This window comes from Peromyscus maniculatus, chromosome 6 (genome assembly GCF_049852395.1).
Source record: "Peromyscus maniculatus bairdii isolate BWxNUB_F1_BW_parent chromosome 6, HU_Pman_BW_mat_3.1, whole genome shotgun sequence".
In the NCBI taxonomy this organism is placed as follows: domain Eukaryota; kingdom Metazoa; phylum Chordata; class Mammalia; order Rodentia; family Cricetidae; genus Peromyscus; species Peromyscus maniculatus.
This window is the reverse complement of record NC_134857.1, coordinates 138,047,019-138,069,543: the sequence shown is the minus strand read 5'-3', so window position 1 is coordinate 138,069,543 and position 22,525 is coordinate 138,047,019. Positions and strand designations below refer to the sequence as shown.

Genomic DNA, 22,525 nt, shown 5'->3' with positions numbered 1-22,525 from the left:
TCTGTGTGTGCCATGTGGGTGCACAGAAAAGGCCAGAAGAGTGTTGGATCCCCTAGAACTGGAGTAACAGGCATCTGTGAGCCATCCCCTTCCCTATATGAGAGGTAGGTCCTTTAAAAGAGCAGCAAGAGCTCTTAACTGCTGAGAGATCTCTCCAGCCCCCTAATACAAAACTTTAAAGAAAAACTTGACTATTGGGAAAAGAAATCCTAATATAGTAGTCTCAATTTATCTTTGCAATTTGTAATCATCTATTAATGAGTTAACTGAATAAATCTTTAGAAGAGATAAAAATCTGAAAACAACATACATGACAAGATCTCACAAAACTTGTATAAGGAAGAATACTGGATAATTAATTAGAAATGTGCTAAGTAAACAACTGGATCGCTCTGAAAATGTGCCACAAGAAAATCCTCCTCTCTTAAAAATAAAAATAAAGCCGGGCGGTGGTGGCACACGCCTTTAATCCCAGCACTTGGGAGGCAGAGGCAGGCGGATCTCTCTGAGTTCGAGGCCAGCCTGGGCTACCAAGTGAGTTCCAGGAAAGGCGCAAAGCTACACAGAGAAACCCTGTCTCGAAAAACCAAAAAATAAATATAAATAAATAAATAAATAAAATAAAATAAAAAAATAAAGCCTAAATGAAGAAGACTGCCAGGTCTAGGTATACAGCAAATCAGCAGACTCTGGTGTGCCCAAAAAACTAGACAGTGCCCAACAGAATACTAAAAACTACCATAAAGTCAGTTATTCCATGACTATCAACTATTCCAAACTATCAACAAGCCCTGGAGACCAAAGACAAACAGAGACCAAAACAACAAGCCATAGCTGCCCGCATCAGGAAAAGCTGGGAACTCTGGGAAAGAGGTTAAGATGAATTAAAGTTATATCCATTTTCCCCAAGACCATCATTGCCGACCAGGTAAACACTTTAAGTTAGAAAACCAATACAACCTTGAAATCTTAAAGTGAAATTAAATAGTCCCCGATAATGCTAATAGTAGTTTAGCATTATTTGATTTCTTTTCCTGTTCCTTTTTTTATTTTTTGGAGACCTGGTCTCCTGTAGCCTGGGCTGTCCTAGAACTCACTATGTAAAAGAGGACGGCCTTAACTTCTGATCCTCAGGCCTCCACTTCCCCAGTGCTCAAAAGTGGTGATATATTGTGTACCCAAATAAACTCTGCCTGAAGGTCAGAGAACAGAACAAGCCACTAGATTAAACATAGAGGCTAGGCAATGGTGGCACACACCTTTAATTCTAGCACTCAGGAGGCAGAGAGATCTGTCTGGATCTCTGTGAGTTCAAAGCCACCCTGGACTACATGAGATTGTCTAGGAGAGAAAACAGCCAGGCACTGGTGGCACACCTTTAATCCCAGTACTGTAAAGCACACATGCCTTTAATCCCATGGAAGTGATGGCTGGACAGAGAAAGGCATATAAGGTATGAGGAGACAGGAACTAAAGGCTTTTCAGCAGAAACATCCCTTTCAACTAGAGGCTCTTTCGGCTGGAACTCTTTCAGGCTGAGGAGTTGGTGAGGTAAGAGGTGGTGGCTGTGGATTGTTCCTTGGTCTCTGATCTTTCAGCATTTACCTTAATATCTGGCCACAGGTTTTTTATTATTATTTGAGTGTAACTCAAATGCCCAGTTTTATGCAGTACTGGAAATCAAACTCGGGGCTTCATGAATGTTATATTTTCCTATCAATTGAGCTACATTCCTAGCTTAGTCTACAGCACAAAACATTAGCAAAATTAGCAAAAATTAAATTAAAAAGACAAGTAGATCACAAAACTTCTGCTAATAATTTATAATAATTTTTTTAATTTATCCAAAAAAATGCAATTGTCTATGCCATAGAAAAATTCAAGGCAATGCATCCAAATAAAGTTCTTTGTTTTCTTTTTTTAATTTTTATTTTTTTATTCATTTTATATACCAACTACAGATCCCCCTCTCACTCCTCCTCCCACTCTCCCCCATCCCACCTTTTTTTTTTTTTTTTTATGACAGAGTTTCTCTGAGTAACCCACCTCTTCCTTCAAAGTGCTGGGATTAAAGGTGTGCGCCACTACTGCCCAGCCTAAATAAAGACTTAAAAGCCATCTCCTTAAACAACATCACAAATACAACTTCACGTTGACATTTCTAAACAAATACCATTATTCAATTACCTCTCCTTTAACAGTTAAATATTTGGGTTTTCACTTCATTTTGCTGTCTAGGTTATTCATAAGGCAGGGTCTAAGAAGCAGCCCAGGCTAGCCTGAAACTCACAAATTCCTTGTACCTCTACTTTCCAAGTGCTGGGATTATTAGGAGTTAAATATTTATTTTATGTGATAGGTTGTAGTGAAATATAAAACTGAATACAGAGCTGTCCTGAAATGTAAGAAATATTTCCTGGCTTTCCTCATAGATGATAAACTCAAAATGACTTTTACTGTGAATAAAAGATCCTTGGAAGTCCCAAAGTCCTCACTAGTTTCCCTTAACTCTAGTACCTGGTTAGAAAAATCAAAGAAAGGCCTTCAGACAAGCTACTACTCCATTCTCAGTCTCTTAAATATGCATATTTTACCTTTTCCCTGAAATAATTCCATGATGAGGCCCATTTCTTGATCTCATAGGGATTTCTGATTTTGTCCACAAAGGACAACTGTCAATGTATAACAAAAAAGCACACATGCCAATAGCTGTGTACCACAGACTTAACATCACACATTACATTTTATAGTCAAATATAGCCTCATCATTCAAAGTTGTCCAAGAAATTCAGGCAATTCACATGTGTAATATGTGGATTACACACAGAAATGAATCCTAAGAAACTATCCAGAAAAATCCAAAACTTAGCACAGAAGACTGAGTCCACATAGCAACCTCAAAGAACTCAATGCTAGAAAATTCTTCAATAAATACAATTTTTTACAAAGCTATTTTTAGTTGATTTTCCCACCTGAACTATGAAATAATAATAGTACCAGTCATCCAGATTAAATCCAGATAATTGCTTCCAGCCATCCAGATTAACGTCTGTAAATTTATATTTGCAAAAATGAGATCTATATATCAGGCATGATGTTGTTGTTTAACAGTTTCTTTAGAGATTAAAACATTCTATCCTGTAGGAAACTCCTTAAGCAGGAAGGTAAACAATTCAAAATAGCTTCAAGAAGTCCCTGAAATTAACCAAATTCACTGTCAGAGTAAATAAAAGCTGTAAGTTCCTCTAATATGAAGCTAAGCCAAGCTGCAAAGACTCTCAGACCAGCAAAGCTGCAAAGACGACTCTTTCGGACCAGACCAGCTCTGCCTGGAAGAAGCAGAAACCATCTGAGCTGCCTGCAAGAGGTTTAGAACAACTGAGACACCTGAAAAGGACACTCTCCAACTGCTGATCCACCTGCAGACTGTGCAGTGTGCTCCAAGCTTTGTGAGCTGGGGTGGGCTTTGGTGACGCAGCTGTCTTTGGGTCATTTCTGCTCCTTAAGTAACCCATCACCCATATTCCTGTAAGTAGTAACAATAAAACTCACTGGTTCACCAAGTTGGACTTTAGTGGTATTTGTTCCTAAGGAAAAAATAGATAGAAAGCCAAATTGTGTGCTAAGGAGCTTTGGGAAGGCTTTAATGCTTGAGCAACAGTTCAGAGAAGACACCCATGTAGAAAAATACAAGTGAAGACGATTAAGCCTGACCCAGAGGTGGGTAATTATCTCCCCAGAAAAGGTTATATCAGGAGTGGAGATGGTTTACCCAGTCAAGAACACTCCCCAAAAGCCAGATGGTGAATGGGGAGGCTATGCCCCATTCTGTGCCAATCCAGGACCGCTCCAAACAAGGGAGCCAGCAGGTCAGAAGGGCAAAGCATTCGCCTTTAGCCCTGAGTAGGTCTGAGCCGATTAAGTCAGGCCCTGAATTTATCAGGTGTGAAGAAATGTAGGAAAGCACCATGAAAGAACTCCAGGATATGGAAACATAATGGCTCAGAGACTAAACCAAGAGACAGTACAGTTCCTAGCTTCCAGGAAGGTCTACATCCACTGAAAGTAGGTAAGTACTGTTAGCACCGTAATTAATTTTTATTTCAATTAGTAAGCCAATAATTAAGCAGAAATAATAATTTGCCAGAAAGACAATCGATCTTGACTTTAAAAAATAAAACAGCCCTAGCTAGGACCAAAAACATGGAATGCTCCAAAGAGGAAATGAGCAGGCTTTCCCACATGACTCAACTCTTCCTGCTAATCAATGTTGGAGTTCCAGAGTCATGGATAATTCATGTGTAAGTTTGCAGATTACTGAGTAGAAGTCAAACCACATAAAAACTATCTCAACACATCAATTTGCATTTTTAAAGTACTGCTTACTCATCTGTCTGTCTCCATAGCTGATGGCTTCCGCCAGAGGGCTCCATCCCTGAGCATTTTTCACCTTTACTGGAGCATTGTGAGCCAACAGTAAATGCGCACATTCTGCAACATAAAATTAGTAATAATTATCAGACATGCAATTTTTAGAATCTTTAAGTGTGTTATGCAAAAGTTCAAGAAATCAGGTTACTACATATGTTAAATAAGTTTTATGTATAATTAAGTAACTTATAAACTCCTATGTGTATAACCAGGTTGTATCAGTTCCCCAGATTCAAAGATACCCAACCTACCTAAAAATAAATTAAATTCTCTCTAAAAATAAAGTATTGTTTCCTGTCTCCAACAAATATTTGAAGCATGTTTCCAAAAACTAAAAGATAACTTATGAAACTCAAGAGTAATTTATATAAATATCTACAATTCAAGCAGGTAGATTTCTGAGAGTTGTTTAGAGGCTAGCCTGGTCTGCACATTGAGTTCCAGACCAGCCAGGGCTACATGGTAAAATCCTGACTCAAAACAAAAACAAAGAAAATATCTACAACCCAAAAAGACCCAAAGGAGAATTTACATATATGTCATGTCAATGAAATGCTAATCATTTATTTCAGAAAGAAGAAAGAGTGCTTTCAAAAGAAACCACACTGAGGGCTGGAGAGATGGCTCAGATGTTAAGACCACTGGCTGCTCTTCCAGAGGTACTGAGTTCCATTCCCAGCAACCACATGGTGGCTCACAACCATCAATGATGAGATCTGGTGCCTTCTGGAGTGCAGGCGTATACATGCAGGCAGAACACTGTATACATGATAAAAATAGATAAATCTTTAATTAAAAAAGAACCACTGGATACTGTAGACCCTCATCTCTTTGTTACAGTCAATTTATAGCACTATCCTCCCTCAGACCATCTACAGAACCTCTTTATGGAAGATATCACTCATTCCTTACAAAGAGTTTCAATGTAGTCCTATCTTAAACTTTGTTGTGCACACACGTTTGAGTTAATTATTACTAGGAAACTTTTTCACAAATTGTGCTGTGCTTAAATGTCTAAAATAAGCTAGTCAGGGTCAGTCTCTCAAAGTCTGAACCAATACTGGCCGAGTGGTGTTGAACTGAATTACCTTCTTACCTCCCATGAATCATTACTCTGCTGTCCTCAGTGGTTACAGATTCACACACTCATGCACATATGCATGCACGAAATACTTAACTAAGTGGTTACTATACGTATTTTTTATGTACCTTTTAGTGGTGAAGATGGTGGGCACGTGCTAGGCAAACATCCCATCCCTAAGCTATATCCCCAGCCATTCCTAACTTCTAGATACTGGAAACAGAAGTGAAGGAAGCTAAGGTCTTATTTTCAGAACTTTTATTCTATGAGGGAGACAACAAGTAAATCCATTTTAAAAAATATACCAACTGTTATGAAGGAAATAAAGATGCTACAGCCACATGATGGGGTAGGCTAAGGAAGAATGGCATTACTTCAGCATTATTCTTGGTGACAGAAGAATGACAACAGTAGAGAACTCTATTAGAATAACATAAATCAAATGTAGTTATTTCACAAAGGCACTGAAGGAATTCTGCTTGAAGGACATGAGGATATGTGATATAGAAGGCTTATTTTGCAGGGTGTATGGCTTGCCCCACTAATCCCAACACTCTCTGAGACAGAGTGTGGAGGCCCACAAAGTTTTCCTAGTGAAATCGGAACTTGCTTTACCCAGTAGAGCTGCATTAGAGGATTGCTTGCCCATGTGCATGGTTACTAGGTGAGTGGAAGGGTCTACACTTGGCTGAGCTGGGGGGGGGGGGGGGTCTTTTGTTCTACCCCTTGACATTCCTATAAATAGCCCTATAGAAGAGACAGGAGGGGCCAGTAGATAAGGATCCAGGCCCTCCCCAGGCTATCTTGTGTTTCTATCTATTTCTCTCCCCTCTATCCGTCTATCTAATATCTCGTATCCCTCTCTCCTCAAGAGTACCCTGTTGTAAAATGTGGGAGCCAGTCTCCCAGCTGGGCTCCCACAACAGAGGCAGATAGAAGCCAGTGAGTGAGTTGCAGGCTAGCTTGGTCTACCACAGGGAATTCTAGACCACCCAAGGCTATAGAGTGCAACTGTCTCAAAGAATGATTATTTTTCAATACACTGATAGCCAACTAAGTGTTCCTCATGGGTCCTAAGGATACACAGTTTCGTGTACACTGCTAGAGGACTGTGTGGTTCAAAGAGGAGCAACTACATCAAGGGGACAGGAGTGAGGGGAATGGTCAGAACACACGGAAGTGAAGGACTAGCTCTTTTTAGAAAAATCAGTTACTGCCAGTCAACAAGTGATGCAACCAGAGAAGGAGGTTACACCATCCAGTATACTGGACGGAGGAAAAGCGCTCAGTGAGCATTCACATGATGTCAAAGTATCACTCTAAGACTATTTACTAATTAGGGTAGAACGTCTGCAGCAGCTATGCCTACAGATCATCACAAATCAAGTGAGAGAACTTAGAAACTAGCAAAGAAAAGCACAGGCAGCCAAGCACAGCAGGCAGTGCCTGCGCTTTGGTGAACCCAAGCTGAGGTCGTGCTACAAGGAAGGCATGAAGGTGAAAAGATACCCTTCGGATAATAAATATGGAATTAATTGTTATGTTTTTCTCTCCCTGTCAGGGTTCTCAGTGTAGTCCTAGCTGTCCTGGAACTTGCTTTGTAGACCAGGCTGGCCTTGAACTCACAGAGATCCGCCTGCCTCTGCCTCCCGAGTGCTGGGATTAAAAGCATACACTACCACTGCCCAGCTAGAATTAATATTTTTATAATACTATCAGAAGAAGAAATGAAGAGAGACTTCTTGTTCATCTCTTAAAATTGTATTCCAAATGAGTCAATGTGTTTGCACTGAGAATATCAGCAAAAAATTTTTTTATTAATAATTTACTTATTTTTATTTTATGTTCATTGGTGTTTTGTCTGCATGTATGTCTAGGTGAGTGTTGGATCCTAGAGTTACAGACAGTTGTGAGCTGTCATTTGGGTGCTGGGAATTGAACCTGAGTCCTCTGGAAGAACAGTCAGCGCTCTTAAGTGCAGAGCCATCTCTTCAACCCGCAAAAGTTTTTTTTTTAATGTAGTTTATTATTCGTGAGTGTGTGTGTGTGTGCGTGCGTATATACCCATGGAGGCAAGAAGAATGCAGTATCTCTTAGAGCTGAAGTTATAAACTCTCATGCCCTAAAGAAAACTTTTCATTTAAAATGTCTAATCTAAAAATATTTTTTTTTTTTTTGGTTTTTTCGAGACAGGGTTTCTCTGTGTAGCTTTGCGCCTTTCCTGGAGCTCACTTGGTAGCCCAGGCTGGCCTCGAACTCACAAAGATCCGCCTGGCTCTGCCTCCCGAGTGCTGGGATTAAATGCGTGCGCCACCACGCCCGGCTTCTAAAAATATTTTTAAGGGGCTAAAGAGATGGCTCCATTGTTAAAAGCACTTCCTGCTCTTCCAGAGAACCTGGGTTCAGTTCTCAGCACCAATGTTGAGTGGCTCATAGTCACCTTTAACTCCAGTTCTAAGGAATCTGACCCCTCTTCTGGCCTCCAAGTGCACCAAGCATAAACATGGTACACTGGTATATATGCAATCAAAACACATACATAAAATAGAAAAAAAATTAAATGTTTTCAAAACAGAATATCAACATTGTTTGTGGGTGCTGAATCATCTATTCAAGTCTTTCCCAAAATTCTTTGTACCAAGTGTCTATCTCTTAAAAAAGCATTTGATTCTCCCACTCATGAGGAAGTGGGAATATCAAATAACTATGGGACACAACTCACCACAATGCTATGCTTGCCCAACTTCAAAGTCACAGCACATGCTAGTTCATCAAGGCTCTAGGGTAAACTGCCAGTTTTAGTAATTTGATTTTTCTCAAATGGATTTTACCTGGAAACTCTATTTTCTTCTGGCTACTTATCATTGTCCCCTGAAACTAATATTTTAAGTTTTTGGTTTTTTTTTTTTAACAACATTTCTTCATTTTACTTTATGTGTGTTTTTGCCTGCATGTATGTCTGTGCACTGTGTGGATGCCTGGTACCCACAGGTCCAAAGAAGACATTAGATTCCCTGGAAATAGTGTTACACTATTGGGTAATTGTAAACCACTATGTGGGTAATAGGAACTGAACCAAGTCCTCTGCAAGAGCAACAAATGCTCTTAACCACTGAACCATCTCTCTAGGCCTTGGCTAAATAATTTGTAATGACAAAACTGGGGCCATCAAGATGGCTCACTGGGTGAAGACTCTTGCCACCAAACCTGATAATTTAACTTTGATCCCCAGGAACGATGTAGCAGAAGGAGGGAACCAACTTCCACAAGTTGTCCTTTGATTTCCCTACACATGCAGAGACATGCATCAAGTCCCATAATACAAACAAATAAATATAATGTTTTTTAATGACAAAACTGATGTGTGAGTGAAGTTAAACATTAAAAATATTTACTAACCTTTATTTCCTAACATCACAGCAAGATGTAAAGGAGTGTTTCCTAAAATTGAAAACAAAATTATATTAGAAGCCATAACAACATAAAAGGTTTTATTTAAATGTGGGTTCAGGATAGTTGTCAACAAACTTTAAGCAGAAATAACACTTTTGTTTTCTATGGCAAACTCAGAAGGGGGCAAAAGTGAAGCCCAGAGTACCTTTCCTGCCCTGCCCAAAGCAACCAGCAGGACATTCACTCTCTGAGATGTTCCCACAGGCTTCAGATTCCTTTTGTTGCTCATTTATCATACTAGTCTTTGTCCTTTTAGCAAATACTTCACATACCTATTCACGTGGGGACAGAACACAGTAAGAATCAGTCCTAGTTCTCAAGCAGTTCACAGTTCTTTTACCTATATGAGACAGTATTCTTCAATAACTCTTAAACACCAAGATATCAAGAAGCTCTTCAAGGAGCTGCAGAGATGGCTCCCTGTTAAGAGCACTGGCTGCTCTTCCAGAGGACCCCAGTTCAGTTCCTAGCACCTGCATGGTGGCTCATTACTATTGGTAACTACAGTTCCAGGGAATCTAATGCTCTCTTCTGGTGTGTGTGGGCATTGCACACGAGGTGTACATGCAAACATGCAGGCAAACACTCATAACACATAAAATAAAAATACACAAAGATAAAAACTTCAAACTAAAAATAAAGGAAACTACTTTCCATAATAAGTAGTATAAATGTGCTTACTGTGGTCCTGTAGGGAAATGCTTATGGTAAACTGGCAGGATGTTCTCAGCTCTTCTCACAATCTTGTATACAATCACTGGTACCCAAGGGTCAGTTCCAAAACTGCCTACTATAGACAACCTCCTATAAAAATGACCAGTATCTGCCAATGATCCATGCACGGCTTCTGCATGCCTTCCACCTGGAGACTATATATCTAAAGACCACACACATAATAGTAGCTATGCTAACTGTTAACCGTTTAGGGAAGTGATAAGAAGGAAAGTCTCTCAGCAACCAAAGAAGGATTTGTGGGTTCTCTGGACTATTCCAACTTTTCTATGGGTATGAAATATTTCAAAATAAAGTTTAAATTTCATTTTCAATCCCCCCACAAAAAAAAACTCTCTTTTGGACCACTGAGATGGCTGGCTCAATAGTTAAAGGTGCTTGCCCCCAAGCCTGACAACCTGAGTTTGAATACCAGGGACAGATATGGTGGAAGGAGAAAACTGACCTTTGTCCTTTGACCACATGTACACACACTGATAATAATTAAAAATTCTCTTTTCAGTACTTTTCCTCCCTAAAATACAGAGATATCTCTGCCTTTGGGATCACATCTAATTTTAGATCAGAATTTCCTTGTGGGTATGGTGAAGGCATGCCTGTAGTCACAGCAATAGTGAAGCAAAGATAAGAGGATCAGGAGTCCAAGGCTAGAATGAGCTTCATGTAGCTCTGTCTCCAAAAAAAAAAAAAAAGAAGAAGAAAAGAAAAGAAAAAGACTTTTCCCTTTAAATATTCTCTAATTAATTGTTCTTATGTTCACTTTCAAATACAATGTACATAGTATCCTCCATATTTTTATTTTTCATCTTTTCAATTTACTACAATTCTATATTACTTATTTTTGAGTGCATTTTCTACATCACTCTATTTTCTAGTATCAAGATATTTCTGCATTTAATTTACACATTAAATGAAGGAACTACATTTAATTTAAAATTTCCAGTTTCTTTGTATACTGACTTATTTTCTTCAGTTTCAGAGAAATAATCCTTATAGTGAATTAATGAAAAATCAAGCAATTATTACCTAAATCTTTCTTCTGTTTCTTTCAGTATTATTATTAACATCTGTGACAATGACCTTTTTTCTTATAATGAATATTTTTCGCTGATATCAAAAACTGGACTTTATTTTCTGCTTACCCCTCCTGCAATAAAGAATTCAGGTTTCATAAGAGAGAAGGAAAAGCACTACCCTCCCCCCTATTTCTCCTCCACTGGTTCAAGAGGATGAACACCCTTAACCCCTCTAAGCACTGTAATCTAATATTCACAGCACTTTCCCGTGATTCTCTTCAACAGAGAATTTAAGGAACTAGAAAAGTGAGATATGCTTTACAAAAGTCAAAGATAAAATAGTAAAAAAAAAAAAACCAACTCTGAAAATTATTAAGCACTGATAAAAGAAATTACATAGCTAAATATAAAGAACACACCAAATTTACAGATCAGATTGTTAAAATACACTCAAAGCATTAGTTGGTCAAACACATCTTTTTTTTTTTTTCCCCCTTTTGGGTTTTTCGAGACAGGGTCTCTGTATAACCCTGGCTGTCCTGAAACTTAACTATATAGACCAGGCTGGCCTTGAACTCAGATATCTGCCTGCCTCTGCCTCAAAGTGCTGGGATTGAAGGTGTGTGCCACCAGGCCAAGCAGGTCAGCTATATCTTTAGGTTTCTAGATGGGATGAACAAGTGGGTAGCACCATCCTGAGTCGGGGGCCCTGAAGTGAACAAGGGGGGTAAAGGAGAAAGCCCCTTGAATGTGGCAAGTCCCCTGTACTCTGCTTCCTGGTCCTCCAGATGTGAGCAAACACTGCACACTCCTGCTGCCACAGCTATGAGCAGCCCCTGCCTTGCTACTCCCCAGCATGGGCACAAAATAAACCCTTTCTCCCTCAAATTGCTTCTCGGGTATGAAAGTAACTAATACGCGACCAATATTACTCAAGTTGGTGAAGTCAAAGCAATCTCCAGGAAAATCCCCATTTTCTCATGAATTGACAAGCTGGTATTAAAATTCATATGAAAATTTCAAGGAACCCAGAACATTTTCAACTCAGAGTTGGCAAATGCCAAAGCTTTCCTGGAACCTAGCCATAGTTCATCTCTTATGAATGGTGTACGGCTGCTCTCAAAACAGCCTGTAGAGCTGGCAAACTAACACATTCACTTGGTGCCCCTGAAGTAGGTGTTTACAGACCTGCTCTAACCAGCTACCTGCATTTGGCTTCCATGACAGAGCACCTTCCAGTCACACTAGATTTTCTAGAGACAATCACACTACATTGCTATTTAAATGTCCTCTCACAACCAACTTTACTTAATTCTGGCATTACTGTATTGTATAAAGCCAGGTTCATCAAAAAACAAAACTAAAACACCATATAAATAAACATCATTCTGGGATATATATTAAAGCAGTGTTTCTCAACCTGTGGGTCTCAACCCCTTTGGGAGTCAAACAATCCTTTTCATAGGGGTTACCTAAAACCATCGGAAAATACAGATATCTGCTATTACAGTTCATAACAATAGCAGAATTACTGTTATGACGTAGCAACAAAAAAAATTTACAGTTGGGGGATCACCTCAACACTAGGAACTGTATTAAAGGGTCTCAGCATTATGATGCTGTCAAAGAGACACCTGCACGCTTGTGTTTATTGAAATACATCATCAGTGAAAATAGAGTCAATCAAGTGTCCACCGAAACAAATGGACTTTGAAAATGGGCAGTGAAATACTACTCAACCAGTAAAGCTTTGCTCTCTTTTCTGGCAACATGGATAGAAGTAGTTAAGGAAGGGAGATAACCTGGGAGCACCAAGACTGTTTTTGTGCTTGTGGAAAGTAGAAAAGCAAGTTACACAGCACAGAAAGACAAACCCTGGTGCTGTCACTCATCTACAGATGCTACAGGAGCTAATCCAGTACATACTAGAGGCTAGGAAGGGGAAGAACAGAGAAAAACAGTGAGAGTGGACAATGGTACCAAATATAACTGAGGTGTTGTCTGGCACAATAAGAAAGTGACAGCCTACAGCTATAATTCAGAGTAACTGGAGGTCAAAGTCTGAGGGTTTCTAAGACATAGAAAATGAAAACATCTAAGGAGACAGAAATGCTAGTTATGATGATTTGGTCATTGAACAATGCATGTATGAATCAAATTATAGTCATTTATTCCATAATTATGTGGAAATACTGTGCCAATGGGGGAAAAATGCTTCTAAATAAGATTAGGACTTCAGAAAACTAAGTGCATTGTCCAAACTAATGACAAGAGCCCCTTACTTAAAATGTTTTAATTAAAAATATAATTTCTTGGCCGGGTGGTGGTGGTGGTGTTGGTGGTGGTGGCGGTGGCGGCGGCGGTGGTGGCGGTGGCGGCGGCGGCGGCGGCGGCGGCGGCGGCGGCGGCGGCGGCGGCGGCGGCGGCGGCGGCGGCGCACACCTTTAATCCCAGCACTCGGGAGGCAGAGGTAGGCAGATCTCTGTGAGTTCGAGGCCAGCCTGGGCTACAAAGTGAGTTCCAGGAAAGGCGCAAAGCTACACAGAGAAACCGTCTCGAAAAACCAAAATAAATAAATAAATAAATTCTTTAGCATATGCCATAATAGAATGGAGCATATTTTAAGATTTTCTGCGTTTAATTAGCGATAAAACATTTTTACCTACCCTGAGCAAAGGATAGATTACCATCATCAAAAATTAAAGTTGTTTTGAAGTAAAAGAAAATATATTTTACAAAGTCTCATGGTTGTAAAGGGAGTTTTCAGAGCCTTTTTAGATAGCTGAGAGAACTCTTTGACACTGTACTAAAACTCATGAAGTAATGATTTGTTAAAAGCATTTACAATGGGAAATCCAAATTCTATCAAGATCTGTTACAGTGAAACACATTGGTTTCTCTTGTACTGTGGGCAGAATTTTTATTTTTTCTTTCAAAAGACACCTTTTGAAAGATTTATTTATGTATGTTATGTATGTGAGTGTTCTATTTGCATATATGCCTGCATACATGAAGAGAGCAAGGGATCCCATTATAGATGGTTGTGAGCCATCACGAGGTTGCTGGGAATTGAACTCAGGACCTCTGAAAGAGCAGCCAGTGCTCTTAACTGCTGAGCCATCTGTCTAGCACACTGTGGGTAGAATTTTTATGGTGTGTGTGTGTGTGTGTGTGTGTGTGTGTGTGTGTGTGTGTCTATCTGTCTGTCTGTCTGTCTGTGTGTTGGAAAGGACCAAACTTGGGGCTTCAAACACACTAGAGTCCAGTACTCTACCTCTGCACTCACTCCCAACCTGAGACATGATTACAGAATACATATCATCATGAAAAACACTATCTGGAAAAGGTTCATGGCCCATCTGACACATTCCAATAGACAGTACACCAAAACAGCATGTTGGATGTGACCAGAGCAGTGGCTGCAAGAACTAGGAATCTGAGAAGCTTAAAAGGGCTGAGTTAAATTTGCAAAATTCTAGCTTTTATTTATTATTTACAAGCCTTATTCTTTTTGTTTGTTTGTTTGAGTTTTTCAAGAGTTTTTCTTTGTGTAGCCTTGGCTGTCCTGGAACTCACTCTGCAGGCCAGGCTGGCCTCAAACTTACAATCTACCTGTCTCTGCCTCCAGAGTGCTGGGATTAAAGTCGTAGGCCACCACTGCCTGGCTAATCCTTCTTTTAATTAGCAGCAAACATAGTTTTATGCTGAATGGGTTCAAGCTTACTCCATTCATTACCAGAAAAAAAAAAAAATCAGCCAAATGTCTAAAATTGTCTATAACCTGTTTTTCCCCCAAGGAAAAAAAAATGTTGTTCTGTGGGGAAAGGGTATGTAGTTTAGCTCATAGTCAATTTCAAAAATATTTCCCCTCAGCATGAAGAGGGCGTTGTACAAAGTACCTGAATGGCATCAAGAGTACCCAAAAGGCAAGCATTCAACAGGGCTTTTGTGTTCAGTGAACAGGCTAGCACACAGAAGGCAAGCAGTGACTTGTGTTATCATGAGACAGTTTTGATCTGTACACCCTAATCACAGAGAAAAGCAAAAAAATTACAATACCAGACTCAGCACAGCTCCAATTCTACAGACATATGTCCAAGCTCGATTCAGTCAAGCAGGGAGAAATTCTCTCTCAAAAATACTACTACTGTAGTAAACACACAATACCCTATATCCACTCCACTCCTCACTTTCAGTAGCAGCTATTGATGGTAACAGCTGTTCCATGAACCTGTGCCTTCATGGAGCACAGGGTGAGCCTTGCAACCACAGTCAGCCTTCTGCTGAAAACCACCTGACTGCATTCCCTGTTGCTACAGATAGAAACCTTCACAGGGTCTCAGGAAGCTTGGCTGCCTCTCAAGTCTCCAAACTCCAGCCACATTTCCATTTCCTGACCACTTTATCACACATAGTGTTCTCCCTCTGAGTCCCTGATGGCAGTAACTTTGCATTTACTGTTTTCCACTTGAAACTCTGTTTTAGACTCTGTTCTATTTAACTCTCTCATTAGTGCCCCCCTCCCCACACACACTCAATATGACTCATTCATTAACAGTCACACCACACATTCACTGGTTTGTCTACTGTCTAGCATGCAACCCCACAAGAACAGGAATTGTGCTAGTCTGTTCATCTCTGCATCCCCAGCATCAAAAACACATACATTAGAAGCTCCATGTTTATCTGTTGAATGAATAAATCAACCAATTTAAAAAAAAAAAAAAAACAAGCCATTAAGAACCAAGAAACCAATCTCAAATCTGTTTTTACTCTCAAAAATACTTTCACTCTAGAACAAGGCAGATCTCTGATCTGTCCTTGAAAACCAACCAAAAGAAGCACATATAAGGACATGGTACAGGGGTTTCCTAGAATCCAGTACAATCCTGTAGAGCCTGCAGTAACTGCTGCAGATATGTGCAGACAAAACCCTAGCAGATCCAGGAGTCCAATAATCTCACCTCTACTGTACTGTAGTGATAGGCAGCATTAATTGACCATCAAATTAAATCCTCAAAAATCTACCTAAACCTCAAGAACAAGGAAGCTATTACAACCTACAGAAGACAGCCTGTCACACACCAGCCAACAGAACCAAAGGCAGTCACTAAATCTCCAAATACACCAGCAACTTCTCATAGCTATGAGCACTTCACACATCCTGCACTCTCACCGTCAGTCACCTCAAAGTTACTAAGTCAGGAAGACCTGATTAACTTAAGATGTTTAACAAGCAGAAAGTGTAATTCAAACCAAGTCTTCAATCTATTTCTACTATTTTCAATTCTGAAGTACTGAATAGTAAAATCACTTATTTTCATTACAAACACAAAAACTGTCCAAACCACTTAGGGTAAAAATAACTCAGAAAAATCTTGATACTCAATGTAAAAGGCTAGACTATTCATAATTTTTTTTTTTTTTGAGACAGGGTTTCTCTGTGTAGTTTTGGTGCCTGTCCTGGATCTCACTCTGTAGACCAGGCTGGCCTCGAACTCAAGAGATCTGCCTAGCTCTGCCTCCCGAGTACTGGAATTAGGGGTGTGCGCCGGTGTATGCAGGTATGTGTGCCCACAGCAGCCAAAACAGTGTTAGATCCCCTAGAGCCAGAGTTACAGGCAGCTATGAGCTGCCCAACATGAATGCTGAGAATCAAACTCCAGACCTTCCTAAGAGCAGCAAGTGCTTGCTCTTAACCACTGAGGCATCTCTCTGGTGCCTTAATCTTTATTATTTGAAGATATAATAAAGATAAAAGGTATAGTAATTTCGTGTACTGTGGTGGTTTGAAAAAAAAAAAAAAATAGCCCCGTAAGAAAGATCCTCTATTAGGAGGTTTGGTCGTGTTGGAGGAAGTATGTCATTGTGGAGGCAGACTTTAAGGTCTCATATATGCTCGAGCCATGCGCAGTGAAACAGTTCACTTCCTGTTGCCTTTGGATCAAGATGTAAGGACTCCAGAGCCATGTCTGCCTACATGCTGTCTTGCTTCCCACCATGACAATAATGAACTAAACCTCTGAACTGTAAGTGAGCCATCCCAATTACATGTTTTCCTTTATAAGAGTTGCCATGGTCATGGTGCTTCTTCACAGCAATAGAAACCCTAACTAAGACATATATATACGTTTGATATATTATTTCTCTATTCCCCAAAAACACATATCCCCAAGGCACAATCACTTGGTATACTTGAACACAAGATATATTTTATCATATTTAACTTTTAAAGTAATGTTTAAGACCAGAATACAATTCTTCTGAACTTAATTAGCAAATGTATTTGACCAACAATTTATCAAGGAAAAAAACAATATACAACAAAAATTTATCAAAGATCAGTCCAAACTGATGAGGCTAATGAACAACAAGCTTAAGCAGTGACAGACTAGACATCAACAAGCTCTCCACATAAAACAAGAGAAAAATAACAAAAGCAAAATGAAACACCTTAACTGTAGAGCATTATGTTTGAAAAGTAATTGCAAGCTGGGTGTGAGAATCTGAGGTAGGAAAATCTTAAGCTTTAGGATAGAGCTCAGACTACACAATGAGACCTGTCTCAAAAATTAGATTAGCAGGTGACAGACAAATGCAAGGGATAAGAGAGAAAATAGCAAATCACTTAAGAAAAGGCATTAAAAAGTTTTTAATTGGGGCTAGAGATGGTTCAGTGGCTAAGAGCACTTGCTGCTCTTCCAGAGAACCCAAGTTTGGGTCCCAGCACCTATACCAGGCTTCTCACAACCAACTGTAGTTCAAGTCTCAGGGGAAATTATACCTCTGGCCTCTAAAGGCACCTGCACATGGCACATACCCACATGGAGACAAACAAGACACACACCCCTACACAAAGTAATAAAAATAGGCCAGGTGTAGTGGTACACACCTTTAATTCCAGCACTTGGCAGAGTCACGTGGGTCTCTATGAATTTTAGGCCAGCCTGATCAACATACTGAGCTCCAGAACAGCCAACCCTACATAGTGTGACCTTATCTCCAATAAATAAGTAAATATAAGTCTTTTTCTTAACCTTTAGGTCTTTTTGAAAATGTAATTGATTTTTAGTTTTTACTTATGAGCATGTGTATCTCTATGTACACCACATGTGTTCAGGTTTCTGGGGGCTAGATGGATCCCCTGGTAATACAAGTTGCAGGTGGCTGTGAATGGCCAGACATGGGTGCTGGAAACTGGATAGGGTCCTCTGGAAAACCGGCAAATGATCTGAACCCTAGTGACACTTCTCCAGCCCTGTCTTGGTCTTGTACTGTGAGACTATGCTGCTGTGGAGCTTCTGTGCAAGGCCATCCCTGCCTGCGTGGCGACCGCCTTGTCCTCTCGGGGAAGATGAATAAAAAGTTTCTACAGTTTTAATTTACTTACTTAAAACACTGAGTATTTACTATGTTTTAGGAACCACCTTAAACATTTCAGAGAGCACCTCATATGACAAATGGCTACAGAAGATAGCACTGACTGGAAAATAAGGGGCATGCCATAGCTCCTGCAAAGATTCTAAAGGGCCATCATGTGGATGAAGGACCCAGTGTATTTATTTGTGCCATTCCACTAAGAAATTTAAAAACACTTAAAAAGTTCTACAAAAACTGAGAGCTATCTAGTGACAGAATCTTTCCACAAGGTCCTTTATAAAGAATACAAAGCTCCTAACTGAAAAAATAAACTGGGGCTACAAGCTTCTGTTGTAAATACTAAGTGAGAAATATGGATTAAAAGACTCTACTACAAAACAAAACAGACATTAGAACTGACTTTCCTGCAATACAGTGGGTCTCCAACAGAAATTCACAATGAGGATGACATGAACTTAGGGATTCTAGCCATTGTTTCTCCTTCCTTCCGTCCATCTGTCCATCCGTCCATCCGTCCATTTTCTGAGACAGAGTTTCTCTGTGTAGCCTTGGCTGTCCTGGAACTTGCTCTGTAGACCAGGCTGGCCTTGAACTCAGAGATCCTCCTGGAGGGCTGGAATTAAAGTTGTGGGCTACCACTGCCCAGCCATTATTTCTATTTCTAGCCTCATGGTTTCTATTGCATATGCAACCTTAGCAAAGTTCTGTGCCTCTCTGGACTCTTTTCTGATAGAAACCCAGTAAGAGCCTTTTAAGAAAATAATTTAACAATGTCCATTAAAAGTAGAAACACAGGGCTGGACTGAGTTGGTAAAATGCCTGCCACACATGCATAAGGACCTGAGTTTAAGTCCTGAAGAAAGTTGGGTGTGGTGGCATATGCTTGAAATCCCAGAGTTGTGGAAGCAAAGACAGACACAAAGCACCTAGAGTAAAAGTAGCACTGCAGGAATGGAACAGGGAGCAAGCAAGATGGCTCTGTGTCACGTCCAAGCCTGGCACCTGAGTTCAATCCTGGGACCCACACAATAAAGGTTAGGCGTGACTCTTACAAGCTGTCCTCAGGTCTCCACATACAGGCACACAGAATTGACTGACTTGTTTATAAAAGTTTAAGAGGGACATATAAAAGCATTGGGGAGCACAGCAACAGCCTTCTTCCTTGATAAGAATGTGTGGGAGGAGGCACAGGTACACTTCACTGGCAGGAGCCACTGGTTGCACACATCAGAAGTAATATAAAGGTCTTTCATTTATGATAAAGATAAACAATAGGTGGTGGCATTATGACTATAGTACTGTAAATTCAGAAAACAAGTGCAGTTACAAAACTGTAAGAAAAAAATGTACTTATTTATTTTCTAATTTCACGTAAGAAGCCTAGAAACCAATGAAATTCAGGGAGGTTATTTCACAGGTGGTATTGCACTAATGTGCAGGGCCATTTGGAGCAATTTACCTTATAACTGCCATGTTAGGTTAAAAACAGCTGCCAACAATATTTGCTAACTATTTTAAGTTTAAAATGACCTGTTATTAAATTGTTGAATAATAGTATCACCATTCACATTAGTTTGAACCATTTACGATTATACAAGGTCTTAGGCACAATCCCCAGTACCACGGGGGGGAAAAAAATAGATGCAAATAAATCTTAAAACTCCTTGTTGTTTAAAGGGGGAAAAAATCAGCTGACAAGATGAGACCAATATCATTCAGTACCAAATATACTATGCTTTCTCAAACATATTGCTAAGACAAGACTGTACTACGAAAATTATAGTACTGACTTTAGTCTCAGTCCAGAAAAAACATTGTTTCTAGTGTGAAAAGGGCAATAAACAGAAACAGCTACTGAGAAGTCTCTTCAATTGCTTTGGGAAATCAAACGTCGACGCATTTCTGTGAGGCTTTCAAAAAACAGTGTTTTAAGTTTCCTGAAAGCAGGAAAACAAAAACAAAAACAAAAACCAGCACGGTGACAAATACAATTCCCACCTAGCAGCACTGGGTGATAAAGACTGGCAATATACATGTTCAAAGTGAAAGCTCCAGGAAGGAAAGAAGGGCAATGACAGAGAGTTCCCAAAACCAAGAAGACCTGCCTGGATGTGAGCTGGCCTGACTTTTGGCACACGAAAGGCCTGCCGCAGAGACCAGGCAACTTATCCCAAGATGCTGCGGTGGACAAAAAGGTAACATCCCTTCTGCACCCACAAGACCCAAACTCCTGACCCCGGCACGCGGAAGCTCAAAGAGGTGCGCTGCGAGGCGGCCGGAGCCCAGAACCCCGAGGCCGACCCCCAGGGAAGGGAAAACGGGCCAAGCTGGCAGAACTCACCGTGATTATCTTTCTGTCCGATATTGTGCGTGCGGATGAGCGAGGACAGTCTCCTCACGTCCCCCTTAAAGACGCACTCGTGCACCGGGTATGACGAGGGGCAGCCGCCTCCGTCTGCGACCACAGCCACGGGGTTGCTGCCCAGGCAGGCCGGGGCCGGGCAGGGGGCGGTCACCGCGTTGTGCTGCAGCGGGGCCGGGGCGCCGGGGCCGGGCGCAGCAGGCGCCTTCAGCTGCAGCCGGTGGTGGTGGTGGCTGAAGATCTTATGGCAGGCCTTGCCGCCCTTGCCGCTGCCGCCCGCGCCGCTTCTGCCCCCCGTGAAGGCGCCGCCGAGAGCGGCCGTCGCCTCCTCCTCGCAGGGCTCCAGCACGTCCCCGTCCTCTTTGCTGGGCTTGTGGTCCCTCCGCAGGGAGCGGATCTTCTCCCCGGTCATCGCCGCCGCGACGCGCAGGGCGGGCTCCGGGAAGCTCACCGCGGGCCGAGCCGGGGCGGCGGCGGCGGCGCCGGGCGATTACAGAGGCGGCCGCGACCCTCGCACGCAGCATGAACTCCCGGGGAGACCGCGGGCCCGCGACACGCGCATCGCCCGGGGGCAGCGGCCCTCGTCCGGGACGAGGAAAGCCGCGGCTCGGGAGCCCACCTCACGACGCCGGGGGCCACCGAGGCCGCCTCCTCACACGGAGAGACCCGGCGCAGCCATCTTCCCCCGGCTCCTCTCGCGAGAGCTCCGGAGAAAACGCCGCGGTAAGTTAGCGGGCCCTCCTGCACTAGCGCCTTTGTCCGGGCAGCGCCCGCAGTCCCCTAGCACAGGGTTCCACCCTGGGCCGGGCCCTACAGGCGGAGACCCAGACTCCGGGATCTGACCTGGTGCTCCGAGGCTTTGGCCTGCAAAGAGGGAGGTCGACGGCAGTCACAAACTCTGGCTGAAACCCTCAGGGTAGTGAACCTCCCTCGGAGCGATGTAGAAAGACACCGGGGCACGCCGGATGTGACATCACTGAGCTGCGCTGGACACTCATTCAGTAAACATCTGCTAAGCTTGGCGCACCTAACCTGTGCTAGGACTTGCCCTGACTGGCAAGGCTGTAGGGGAGGGAAGAAGGCCAGGTTACACAGGAAAGGAAAGGTAAATTTAGTTTGGGAGGGTCCGAAAGGTGATCTTGGAGGAATTTAAGGGATGGCTTTGGAATTTAAAGGCTGTTCTTTACAGCAGGAGGGGAGGGTTTTCAAACATTTGCTAGTTGAGTGTATTTGGGACAAACGTCAGAGTTAAAGTATGTGGATGGTGCTTACTTGAGGACGTGGAATAATGTTTTAAAATAAGTGGGCAGTGATCTGTTAGAAAGATCCTGAGTTGGAACTTTGCTTTCTCTCCTCCCTAGTGAGGCGAAATCCAGGTGAGAGATGATGAAAGCATGGACTGGGTTCAGTGAGTCTGGAAAAGGTTTAAGACTTTTTAAAAGTAAGTTCAAGATTAGCATGTTGAGTTGAAGTTCCTTGCTGTTTGACCAAGGGAGTTAGTTATCGTACCTTTTGGAAATGTGGGCGTAAATTCTCAGAAAGTAGAAGAGAGAGTTTAGATCAGATTCAGGAATTACACAGTAACCCAGAAGTCGCTGGATTCTCTAAAATAAAACTGTGTAGAATGAGTAGAATGGTGTAAGACAGAACCTTGAAAACACCATAAAATGTATAATACTAGTCAAGATAGTAAGTGGGAATTAAAGCAGTGTGTGTGTGTGTGTGTGTGTGTGTGTGTGTGTGTGTGTGTGTGTGTGTTGAAATTATGAACATTTAGACGCCTAAACTGGACATAGTAACTCAAACCAACAAATTCTGGCACTCGAGAAACGGAGGCAGGGCAGGAGGATCACATAGATTCAAGGCCAGCCTGGGCTATAGAGGAACTCTGTACCAGAATTAGCAGATGGGCCAGTGAGATGGCTTTGCCACCAAGCCTGAGGACCTGAGATCAATCCCTGGGACACACATAGTGAAAGGAGAGAACCCACACCAACGATTTTCCTCTGGTGCATACCCACACACAAATAAATGTTAGAAACAAACAAACTACTAATTAACAGCAGACAG

General features: G+C 41.6%; 1 protein-coding gene across 4 annotated transcripts in view; it reads right to left on the bottom strand.

The window, feature by feature from the left end:
* Ankrd13c (ankyrin repeat domain 13C) overlaps nucleotides 1-21,418 on the bottom strand; it is a 52,241-nt gene extending 30,823 nt beyond the window's left edge. For 2 of the 4 annotated variants that reach the window (XM_006974905.4, XM_042280202.2), the window contains exons 1-3: nucleotides 20,435-21,418; nucleotides 8,912-8,953; nucleotides 4,387-4,491 (exon numbers count right to left, since the gene is read on the bottom strand). In XM_006974905.4, the coding sequence (XP_006974967.1) occupies nucleotides 4,387-4,491; nucleotides 8,912-8,953; nucleotides 20,435-20,867 (580 nt within the window). In that variant the 5' untranslated portion in view covers nucleotides 20,868-21,418. Of the gene's footprint in view, nucleotides 1-4,386; nucleotides 4,492-8,911; nucleotides 8,954-10,723; nucleotides 10,845-20,434 lie in introns of those variants that run through there. The other 2 variants (XM_042280203.1, XM_015993796.3) reach the window with 2 other exon arrangements.
* Nucleotides 21,419-22,525: the final 1,107 nt, after the last annotated feature.